We start from the raw sequence: 11,314 nt of genomic DNA, 5'->3' as shown, positions 1-11,314 counted from the left end.
GGACTAAAGACCTGAGTAACACTCTGGGCAACTTTGGGCTGACTCAGCATGTAACAGAGGCCACACATAATAGAGGACACACTCTTGACCTACTGATCTCCAAAGGCCTGAGCATTTCAAAGGTTACTGTGTCTGATGTGGGCCTGTCTGATCATTACTGTGTTTTCTTTGAAAGTAAAATCTCAGCCCACACAAATATATCAACAACAGTGATCACAAAACGGTGTATAACTGAACACAGTAGTGCAATTTTTAACCAGGTCTTCCCATTAACACCTGACCTGCCCAGAGGGTCAGTCAATGAGCTCGTCAATAGCTTCAATGCTAACATGTTAAATGTAATGGACACTATTGCTCCCATTAAGGTGAAGGTTATCTCTGGAAGGAAAAAGTCTCCATGGAGAAACTCCACACTGGTGAAAAATGAAAAAAGAGAGTGTAGGAAAGCTGAGCGCAGATGGAGAAAAACAAACCTCCAGGTTCATTATGACATTTATAAAGAGAAACTTCACAATTATAATTTACAACTGAGGAGTGCAAGGAGGTCCTACTTCTCTGACATCATCACTAAAAACAGCCATAATGCTCGGGTCTTATTTTCTACAGTTGACAGGCTAACAAACCCTCCTGTGTCAGTGGCAGCTGAACTTCATTCGACCATGGCCTGCAATGACTTTGCCAAATTCTTCACTGAAAAAATCCAAAAGATTAGACAAGCAATTGGTACATCAACAGCAGATCCAGGATATGTACTGTGTCCACCAAAAAACTGTTTAAACACCATGAAACAGTTTCAACCTATTAACAGCAAAGACCTGGAGGACATCTTAGGTCAACTGAACTCCTCCTCTTGCTGTTTAGATGTCCTGCCAACAAGTTTTTTCAAAAAGGTCTCAAAGACTTTAGAGTCAGACCTGTTACAGATCGTCAACTTTTCTTTATTATCAGGTGTGTTTCCAGAATCACTAAAAACTGCTGTAATCAAACCTATACTGAAAAAGGACAATCTTGACAAGACACAAATGAACAACTACAGGCCGATCTCAAATCTCCCGTTTTTAAGTAAGATCATTGAAAAAGCAGTTTCTCAACAGCTCAGTTACTTCTTAAAACAGAATAATTGCTACGATGCCTTCCAGTCAGGTTTTAGACAGAACCACAGCACTGAAACCGCTCTGACCAAAGTGTTTAATGACATATGTCTGAATACAGACAGTGGAAAAATGTCAGTCTTAGTTTTACTGGATCTCAGTGCAGCATTTGATACAGTTGACCACAACATATTACTCAAACGACTGGAGAACTGGACAGGTCTTTCAGGAACTGTACTAAACTGGTTCAAAACATACGTAGAAAACAGGAAATACTTTGTATCAATAGGTAACTTCACATCTGAGCAGACAAGTATCACATGTGGAGTTCCCCAAGGTTCCATCTTGGGACCCCTTCTGTTTAACATCTACATGCTCCCACTGGCACAGATTATAAACAACAACAAAATAAACTATCACAGCTATGCAGATGACACACAAATATATATCACAATGTCACCAGGAGACCGAGGCCCTGTACAGGCTCTTGGTAAATGCATTGAGGAAATCAATGACTGGTTGTGCCACAATTTTCTCCAGCTAAACAAAAACAAAACTGAGGTAATAGTCTTTGGCGCCAAAGAAAAACGATTACAGGTCACCAGAGAACTTCAATCTATACATCTAAAAACCACAAACCAGGCGAGAAATTTGGGTGTAGTGATGGATGCAGACCTAAACTTAGAAAAACACATTAAGACAATAACAAAGTCAGCTTACTATCACCTCAAGAATATATCAAGGATAAAAGATCTGATGTCTCAACAGGACCTGGAAAAACTAGTCCATGCATTCATCTTTAGTAGGCTTGATTACTGTAACAGCATCTTTACAGGTCTACCTAAAAAATCAGTCAGACAACTACAGCTCATTCAGAACTCTGCTGCTCGAGTCCTCACTAAGACCAAAAAAGTGGACCACATCAGTCCAGCTCTGAGGTCCTTACACTGGCTGCCTGTCCGTCAGAGGATAGACTTTAAAGTTCTGATGCTGGCCTATAAAGCTCTGAATGGTTTAGGACCAAAATACATCAATGACCTCCTGACCCAGTATGAACCATCCAGATCCCTCAGGTCATCTGGATCCGGTCTTTTATCAGTTCCCAGAGTCAGAACCAGACACGGAGAAGCTGCATTCAGCTTTTATGCTCCTTATATCTGGAACAAACTCCCAGAAAGCCTCAGATCAGCTGAAACACTCAGTTTATTTAAATCCAGGTTGAAGACTCACCTGTTCTCAGCTGCATTTGAATAAAGCACCAAATCCACACTTTAAGCTTAAATTTCAAAACTTACATTTAACTACTGATTTTATCTACTGTTCTGATTTTATCTGTTTTGATTTTATATACTGTTGTTTGTTGTTTGTTTGTTAATTAGTTAGTTCGTTTATTTGCTTGTTTTAATCAATTTTAAATCATGCTTTTTATTTGTTCTTGTTTCTAATGTCTCTGTAAAGCACTTTGAATCACCTTGTTGTTGAATTGTGCTATACAAATAAACTTGCCTTGCCTTGCCTAATACTATTATCATATTGCAGAACTATAGTAAAAATAGATACCAAGCATTTAAAAAATTTTTTGTCTCACTGTGGAGCACATCTGTACATATTAAAGGGAAAAAATCATTTTGAGATAAACTGCAATATAACAAAGGTTGGAATGCTTTCTGAATGCATTGTATTTAAAAATTAACTGGGTTAGCGACCAAAGACCAAACTGGACTTTGTAGACTTTTGCTATTCTATTAAACAGAATTATTTTACTTAGCAATTTATGCCAATTAAACTGTTTTTAATTATTTTTGGATTTTTAGTTATTTAAAAAAATCGAGCTATGGATGGTATTTTATTTTTCAATGGGAGAAAGCGTCCATGGTAAGCCATTTAAAAAGACCTGGGGAAGCCCCTCCCCCAAAAAACAAATCAAATCGAAAACGAGTATGTTAAGTCTGTACAGGTGTACATCAATGGGTGTATAAAATAAGTAAAATATATAATTTCTACAGTTACGGATTTAAACAAAATCCGAAACTACACTTTCTAAGTAAACTTGAGGGCTATTTGAATTTGTTGTGAAAAGAAGACGCTCGCGATATCCGGAACTGCGTCATGGGGACTGGATTCCTATTGGCTACGGGCAGATAAATCTACGCATGACGTTATTTTGAAATTTCAGCGGCGAAGCGTTGCTTGTCAGTGAGAGTTGCACTACAGCCTTTGCGACACTTCTAGAAATTCAAAGTTAGTCACATACAGTGGGATAAAATGTCTTTTTCACGAGCTCCTTTGAGGAGATTCAACGAACACGTAGGTAAGTAAAAGCTAACGGCTGTAGCATGCTGCCAAATTCAACCACTTAACGTTAAATGGCTTATGTTCGCTGGCTAAAGCTAAGCAAGCGTTAAGGCACATTTGGTTAGCGGGGTTTCTTGTTTAACGTATATAAATTAATAAAACATAGCCACGGGTGGTTATTTGTTTACATAACAAAGGCCTGATGGTGTTTATGATACCACTGTTGATTGCGGTGATCGACATTACAGCTAACGTCTTCTTGTTGTTCGAAGGTTGCGCCCCTCCTCCGGGGTCCTATGAGGTTAAACCTGGGGACCTGAGAGGAGTGGCATCCTTTGACAAATCTGATCGATTCAAACCTCCTAAAGCGGGTGAGTGGCTCTGCTACATGTAATGCTACAGGAAATGGTGTAACTGGTAACACAACGTTAGTACCACTGTTTTTCTTTTGTGTCTTCAGCTGATGGAGCTGCTATGCTGCCGCCACCACCATCGCCTTCCAGAAATGCCTTAGTTTCTCCTGTCCGCAGGACTCTGTCGCTTGATGTCCTTGTGAGTTTAATGTTATTGTTAACGCCACTCTGCAGAGCCTGCTGATCATAGAGTTGCTTGAGATATACAATATTTGTTTCCTTTGTCTTTCCCTTGTCAAAAACTAGCCTGAAGGGTCAAGTGCAAAGAAAGACAGGAATGGCATGACTGCGGAGAGGAAGCAGCAGAAACTACTGGAGAAGGAGGTACACCTCAAAGATTGATAGTCCTCTGTAATCAGTAGCTTGTGTCCTTAGTTATTACTGTGGAACTGGTGCACCAGTAAGTGTTCAAGCTGCTGTTCATCCTGTTGGTGCCTGTACCAGAAAGATAGTTTGAGCTTTGATTCTTCCCAGATCCGGTCCCTGGTGCAACAGCGTGGGGAGCAGGATCGTCGGGTACTCGCCCTGGAAGAAGAGCTAAAGAAGGTAGAGGCCAAGCTGTTGGCTGCAATCAGGGAAAGGACCAGGCTCACTGCCAGTGTTACCACACTTGAGAGACAGCGAGCTGAACTCAAGAAAGTCAACGAGTTCCTAAAAAACAAGGTATGATGATATCTAGGCTCTACTTGTATTTAGAAATACCGTCATGAGTGTGTTTGGACTTGAATGGTGGGTGTTTTTTATTTTTTATTTTTTTTCAAGGTGTCTGCTGATACAACAAAAAAGAGAATCAATTCCCTTACCATGGAGTTGATGGAAGCTAGGAACACTTTGGATGTGAAAAACCAGGTATGATTCATTCAGTTTGTTAAATCCTACCTTAATATTAACCCATGTGCAGTAATAAATTGTCTTTTTTTTTTTTATTCAGGAATTTAGTGTACTTCAGATTAACACTGAAGGCCAAATAAAAGTTTTAGAAACTGACCTACAAGCTGCAAGGGCTACACTCGCAGCTTTAAAGGACAGGAATAAAGACTTGGGTAAGATTTAAGACTATATATCTATCTATTACATATGCAGAATGTGTAGGTGAACTAATTAGGGATGCTATCTTTCTCTAGAGGACCTCCATCAGGTGACAAAAAGTCAGAATGAAGATCTGGAAAACGAAAATGCTCGATTACATGGTGAGTTTTCTTTTGGATTTTTCACAAAGTCTGTTGAGTTGAACTGGAAGGCAAATGAACATTTTCACCATCTTTGACTTGGGAATAACATTAGTAAGCAAGTAGCATCACCTTTACTGTGTTTCTTTTTAATGGTTGCATTCTCTGCCAGCTGTGATACGGGAGCTCAGGGAGGAGATCCGTGTAGTGCAGGGATACCTGGATGCAACCAATGATGAAAACCAGGTATAAACTAGATTTACATTACCACATGCTGCAAATATGTATTTATTAATTTGTCTTCCCCCATCTTTTATTCATAAATTGTGAAAGTCATGTTTAATCCATCTTTGTGGCCATAGGAGCTCCGCTTGAAGATTCAAGAGAAGACACAGAACACTGTTGCTGGTTCCCAAGTGGAGAAACTAAAGTGAGCAAACGCTTAATGTATATCTAATTAAATTTATCCTTCCTGCGTGTCTTATATGTTCATTTGTCATTTTTCCACAGGCAGCTGGAGTCCGAACTAGAGCGGTGTGTTTCTGAGCTTGAAACCACTCAAGATGCGCTGCGGCAAAAAGAGGAGGTGGTACGCAAACTCCAGCAAGAGCTGCAGTCAACAAAGGATGCTTTATGGGAAATGGAAAAGAAGTTGGAGGAACAAGAGCAGGAGCTGAAGTCTTCTATGAGTGCCATGGAGGAACAAATAAAGTTAGCCAACCAAGATGTTCAAGAATCTCAAGTGACAGTAGGCCAGCAGGAAGCAGAGCTTTCTAGACTGAGGGAGGTGCTCCGGAGAACGGAGAAGGAGCTGGATGAGCGAGTGGCGCATCTTGAACAGAGGTGTCTGTTTTCCGAGGAAGAGAGAAGTATGTTCATCCTGAGCCAGTGGCTTTGGCTATTCAAGGTACAGAAAATAATTCCAGGTTTGTGAAGTTCTTGTTTTTATATATCTTAGGCAAGACTCAGGAGGAGGGACTAAGGAGGGTGGAAGAGTTGAAGAAGGAGCTGGGCTTGCTAAAGGAGGCTAAAAAAGAGGAGACAAAGAGATGCACTGAGCTCCAGGAAGAACATGCCAAGCTTACTGAGGAACTGGCAAAGGAAAGGGTGAGACAAACTTTTTCTTGTCTGTTGGGTTTGCTGTTGTTTTTTGTTAACCAAAACTCAGTGCAATAACTTTTAAGCTGTAACTTATTGTTTCTTTTTTTTTGTCTTTTCACCTCTCCCTGCAGTCATTAGTGGACTCCCTATCTGTGCTAGTGGAGCAGGTGCGAGAGGATTCTGAGAATCGGTTCAGACAGCTAAAGGAAGAGATGGAGGAGGTCCTGGGAGAGCTTGCCCTTATGGAAGAACAGGAGCAGAATAATCAGGAAATGACAGAGAGTCGGGAGACCCTCCAAAGGCAGCTGGAGAGACAGCTGAGTGATACAGAAGCACTTTTGGAGAGGTGAGCAACCAAAGGGCAAGCAAACTGATGGGTGTCACTGCCCATGTGTTACTATTTTTGACCCACTAGACTGGCAGCATGTCCTGGCATGCACTGTAAATAAAGCGGGGAGAAAATAATTGCTGTGCATCAGTCCATCACAAGCATGACGGAGTCAGTGGGTCACTGTCTCTGTTTTAGACCAATTTAAAGTTTCCAAATGTACTGACTTCATCCTTGGTGTATAAAGAAAGGAGGGCACTTGGTGACCATGTTTTCTTTCTTTTCTCTTTTTGAGAGTCTGGTAAATGTAAGAGGTTTGGAGGGCCACGTCACTTTAATATTGATGATGTGCACCTTGTAGCTAGGGCTGCAAGCGAAGATTTTATTACGACTCAAGGTTATTCCATACCATAGACTAATTCTCTTATGGTTTGTTCGCACCAAACACAAATAAAAGTTTGGCAACACGAGAATATTCGCTGCAGCCGACAAGGTAATTGGAATGAAATTAAGGGAGCAGTTTCATGAGAAAACAGAAAGTCCTATTATTCCACTTACATTTGTACAAGTTCACTCCGTTAACACTACATAAAAGTGAAGTTAAACCATAGAGCTCCAGTTTTCTTCAAATAGCATCAGTAAGCTCTTCCTCCAGTTGTGATAGTCAGTGGCATCAGGAGGAAATCCCAGTGGACGGGTTTTCACAAGGCAACATGAAGCGAATAGTTTATGAAAGTTGAAGTATTCACCCCAGATCACCTCGTTACGTAGACCGTAGATGTGTGCTCGCAACAACCCCTGCTGTTGTTGCGAGCACAGTTATTCCACTATATCTTCCAATATTATTATTTATTTATTTATGTGTTTTAAAAAAAAATCCAAACCCAAAGATACAGTAATTTATTAATGTTTTTAGGAAGTTGAGGAAGAAAAAGTTTGAAAAACTGTCTCATCTGTTTTTCTAAATGCAGTGTTACTTGATGCATTATGTGACCACTGCTATTTGATTTTGTATATTTTTTGATACTTCTGTCAATTGTTATAGTGAATTGGGTGTTTTAGGAACGTAAACTGACAATGTGTCTTATTATTATTATTATTATTATTATTATTTTTTTTTTTTTTTTAAGTAAAAGCAATGACATGGCAGCTGTGAAAGAGGAGCATTTAGCTGCTGTGAGAGTGCTTGAAGAGGCGCACACAAAGTCCCTGAGCAAGATGGCAGAAACTGTCACGGAGCTGGAAAGGTGAGCGCTCAAGCGTCTGTAGTTCTTGGATGTGTCTCTTGAAAAGCCAGTTTGATTTGTGCTTGCTTTAAATGTGGATTTCTGCCAGAGCGTGGGCTTCACGGGATGCTCGTTTTAATTTTCAGTACCAGAGAGGCTTTAAAGGAAGCAAAGGAAAGGCAGAGAGAGCTAGAACTTGAAATTAAGGAGGTGATCCTCACAGGGTTTCAACAGAAGGAGGAGGAGATCAAGAGAGTCAGGGAATGGTTAAAAGAGCAGCAGGCGATACAGTTAGCTGGAGTGAAAGCCAGCGAGCAGATTTTGAGGTATCCTAAAAAAAAATTTTTTTTATTTTTTTTTTAAAACAAAATTTCTACCTTTGCTAAAGTTGTCACTTTTCTACCTTTCTCTTTGACTTTGTAGAATGTTGCTGGAGGTGCAGGCTTGCTTTGCACAAAAAGATGATGAGATGAAGGCCGCGGAGGCGAGCCACGCTGTTCAGATCAGTCAGCTACAGCAGGAGGTACAGCTGCAGAAAAAGGAGAAAGAAGACGCACTGGGACAACTGGGGGAAGAGAGAGGTCAGAGTGTAGCTCAGTTCCAAAAAGAGAGGGAAAAAGCCCAGAAACTGCTGGAGGAAATCAGTGGGGAAAAGGAGGAAATGACGACACAGCTCAAACAAGAAAGAGAGGAGAAGGTTAAAATTCAGATCGCCCTTCAGGAGGAGAAGGAAGCATGTGAGGTTGAAAGGAAAGTCCACCAGCAGCTAAGGTCAGAGGTGATCATACTACAGACTGAGCTCGAGAGATTAAAGGAGGAAAGGAAAGGTCTACTGTCTCAGGTAGAGCTCAGAGACCAATCTAAGGTGGATCTTGAAAATCAACTTAGCACGGCCGAGCAGGCCAGAAATCTGCTTCAGTCTCACCTGGATGAGGTTGAACAAGAAACCGAGAGCTTCCGGGCCCAATTAGGCCTCGCAGAAGAGAAAACACAAGCTCTGCAGCTCGTGTTGGATGAGGTGCGACAAGACGGACGAGCTATAAGAGAGCAGGTAAAAGTACTGACTCAGGAGAAGGTTACGCTGCAGTGGGAGTTGGAGGAGCAGCGGCAGGAACTGCAAAGACAAATAACTGAAGCACAAGAGAAGAGGTGAGAGAGGTTGATCTTTGTGTGTCCTCCGGAGGTTTTTGCTGTTACAATTTGTGCATTTTTTAACTCATCATATACTTTCTTTTAAGTTCTTCAAGTTCAGAGACCGAGCACTGGAAGAAACAATATGAGGAGCTGTTTGCCAAAGTCAAGCCCTTCCAGGTCTGTGATTTATTTTTATGACAACTCATAGAAACCCACACACGTTTTCATTAAAGTTGGATTAATTAGTATTTTTAGATTAATAACAGCAAAACCCCTCCTTGTTTAATTGGTTTAGTTGACAGGGTGCATGCACTTTATGTTTATCTTACCAGCAAAATAAAACTGCCACATATGAACCCGCAGATATTTCTCACCCACCTCTGCTGTTCAGGCTGTCTTTTAGTTGTCTTCAGCTCAATTAACAGCTTCAGTACTTCTACACACTCTCTTTGGAGCTCCAGAGTTCTAATAATCCCAATTTACTCTATTCACCCAGCATCAAATGGCTCACAGACACAGTTGGTGAAGAAGGTGATTGAGAGGAAAAAAGTGGAGGTTTTTAGCAGTGAATGGAGCAGTACTTGCACAGTACTTTTCTAGTCTTACCGATTGAAGTGCTTTTAAGCAACTAAAAGGCAAGACTTTTTTTTTTTTTTCCCCAGAAGTTGGTGAAGATTTGAAGAGTGGAGATGTGTATTCATCAAGTGGTCAAATCAAAATGAATGTTGATGTCATAACATTTCTGTGAACACACAGTTATCAGAATAATAGTGAAAACTAATTAATGTGTGTCTGCAGGAACAGCTCAATGCCTTTGCAGCAGAGCGAAATGCACTACTTAATGAGAACGGGGCAAACCAGGAGGAATTAAACAAACTGGCTGACGCTTACGCTCGCCTCTTGGGACACCAGAACCAGAAGCAGAAGATCAAACACGTGGTGAAGCTGAAGGATGAGAACATCTCTCTGAAACAGGTAAAACGTGATGCAGAATTGCCTGCCTTCCAAAACGCAGACATCATTTCAAGCTAACATGCCTCTACACTACACCCTCCCCACCTTCTTTTTATTTATTTATTTTCCCTTTTTTTTCGTGTGTGTGTAGGAGGTGTCTAAGCTTCGCTCTCAGGTGAGCTGGGTAAAGACTGATCTGGAGCAAGTGAAGTCAAAGCTCCCCGGTGCGCCTCGCCGCAGGTTTGACCCCAGCAAAGCTTTCCAACATGATAAGGAGAACAGGCAAACTGAAACGTCTGAGCCGCTTAAAGACGGTAAGCACTTTCATCTGGCCAGAACCTTGAAGGAATGATGAGATGAACTATGACATTTTTTTTGTGGATGAGTCTCATTTTTATGTAACTCCTAAAGTGTTTTTAAAACTCTGATTCTCTGTTTGTTTTGTTAGGAAACCATTATGGGCTTTAGGACTCTGCTAGCAGTGCTGCCAAGAGACTTTTCTGAGATCTAGTATCTGTGGGTTATGAGAGTGTAAACTGAGGTTTTACAGCCTTTTGTTTTAGTGTGTACATTTTGTTTGGATTTTTTTTTTTTTTTTTTTTAACAAAAACTGTTTAAACTTAATGAGGTAAAAGATGGAATAAAGTCTTAGATGCTAACAATTGGAGATCAAAAGTATAACTGGCTAAAAATCCAAGGTGCATTTTGCTAACTGAATTTTAATCTTTTTCATTAATCTTAGGGTTGTAGTAATTATCTCATGGGGAAAAGCTCTGTCTTATTCTGTAAATAAAGACAAATTTTAATACTCTTCTTGTGCCCAATCGTTCTTGAGACCTATTCACATGCTAGGTGTAGAAATGCTTTATAAGGAGCTTTTTTCTTTTCTCTCATTTGGATCATTTTGGCCATGTCTATCCTTAGCCAGAAGAGAGCACTCTAGGACTGCAGCCACAGGTTGGAGTACAGCAAAAGGCTACCACAGCCCATGTTTCAGCTGCACTATATATGAGCGACAAAAAAAACACAAATTCACATCTTTGCAGAGAAGAGCCTTGGGTTATGGGTCAGGAAGCTTTATTTCCTTCAGTTGATAAGACATAGCCAGCAAGTATCAGGCCAGAAATTGACTTCGGGACCTTTTTACAGGCTATGAGTGGTGCTCCTGAAGTGGCGAGTCAGTCGCAGTAGCCCTCCAGGTGGTAAATGCTGCACGGCTTGTGGCAGCACTGTTCCACGATCCCTCTCTTCACTTTGGGCTCGTCGCGGCCCGACAAAGCCCTCCACAGTCGCTGGTCCTGTCTGGCCCTTTTAGACAGGAACCCTTTGAAGTGGAGAAAGTTTCCACAGCCCTGTGTTAAGTCCTGATGCTGCTGTGCAAATCTCCAGTTCCGCAAAATACCATTTACTGTTCACACTTTAATGGAGACTTAATGGCTAGTTAATCTGATCTCCCCAATCCATTTAGTCTTGTTAGTCTGTAGGAGATATGATGGAGCGCTAACGGAGGCATATCATAGCTTACACCCCTAATGTTAACGTCGAAACATCAATAGAGCGTTTGATGCGGAAGATCCAAAAAAGTTTCTAGAAATAACATAAT

The 11,314-nt window shown here is 40.9% G+C and overlaps 2 protein-coding genes across 5 annotated transcripts in view; one reads left to right on the top strand and one right to left on the bottom strand.

The window, feature by feature from the left end:
- Positions 1 to 3,046: 3,046 nt before the first annotated feature.
- hmmr (hyaluronan-mediated motility receptor (RHAMM)) lies at positions 3,047 to 10,305 on the top strand. 4 transcript variants are annotated; one of them, XM_086307965.1, is made up of 20 exons: positions 3,048 to 3,402; positions 3,659 to 3,757; positions 3,847 to 3,938; positions 4,046 to 4,123; positions 4,274 to 4,462; positions 4,562 to 4,648; positions 4,731 to 4,842; positions 4,924 to 4,989; positions 5,141 to 5,214; positions 5,331 to 5,398; positions 5,479 to 5,837; positions 5,927 to 6,075; positions 6,201 to 6,415; positions 7,528 to 7,644; positions 7,770 to 7,949; positions 8,047 to 8,772; positions 8,865 to 8,934; positions 9,556 to 9,732; positions 9,863 to 10,025; positions 10,160 to 10,305. In XM_086307965.1, the coding sequence occupies exons 1-20, from the start codon at positions 3,357 to 3,359 to the stop codon at positions 10,177 to 10,179; spliced, it is 3,087 nt and encodes a 1,028-aa protein (XP_086164091.1). In that variant the 5' UTR covers positions 3,048 to 3,356; the 3' UTR covers positions 10,180 to 10,305. The 4 variants fall into 4 exon arrangements, with proteins under 4 accessions (XP_086164096.1, XP_086164091.1, XP_086164075.1 ...); XM_086307960.1 differs by having other exon boundaries at positions 3,049 to 3,402; positions 8,862 to 8,934; XM_086307949.1 differs by lacking the exon at positions 10,160 to 10,305 and having other exon boundaries at positions 8,862 to 8,934; positions 9,863 to 10,063.
- Positions 10,306 to 10,771: 466 nt separating this feature from the next.
- The window catches only part of LOC147337679 (insulin-like), a 2,647-nt gene continuing 2,104 nt past the window's right edge, over positions 10,772 to 11,314 (bottom strand). The window contains exon 3 of the mRNA XM_086307983.1: positions 10,772 to 11,035. Within this exon, the coding sequence (XP_086164109.1) occupies positions 10,890 to 11,035 (146 nt within the window). The 3' untranslated portion in view covers positions 10,772 to 10,889. The remainder of the gene's footprint in view (positions 11,036 to 11,314) is intronic.

This window comes from Aulonocara sp. 'chitande type north' Nkhata Bay, linkage group LG2 (assembly GCF_057382095.1).
Source record: "Aulonocara sp. 'chitande type north' Nkhata Bay isolate Kocher_YH1m ecotype deep benthic linkage group LG2, A_spYH_male_GT1.1, whole genome shotgun sequence".
Taxonomy (NCBI): Eukaryota; Metazoa; Chordata; class Actinopteri; order Cichliformes; family Cichlidae; genus Aulonocara; species Aulonocara sp. 'chitande type north' Nkhata Bay.
The sequence above is the reverse complement of the archived record's forward strand: the minus strand, read 5'-3'. Positions and strand labels throughout refer to the sequence as shown.

Excerpts from the sequence above, each read along its gene's own strand:
- hmmr (XM_086307949.1), top strand. The coding sequence starts at position 3,357 with ATGTCTTTTTCACGAGCTCCTTTGAGGAGATTCAACGAACACGTAG. Across the intron at positions 4,463-4,561 it reads ACGAGTTCCTAAAAAACAAG|GTGTCTGCTGATACAACAAA; the intron begins GTATGATGATAT and ends TTTTTTTTCAAG. Across the intron at positions 4,990-5,140 it reads CGAAAATGCTCGATTACATG|CTGTGATACGGGAGCTCAGG; the intron begins GTGAGTTTTCTT and ends ATTCTCTGCCAG.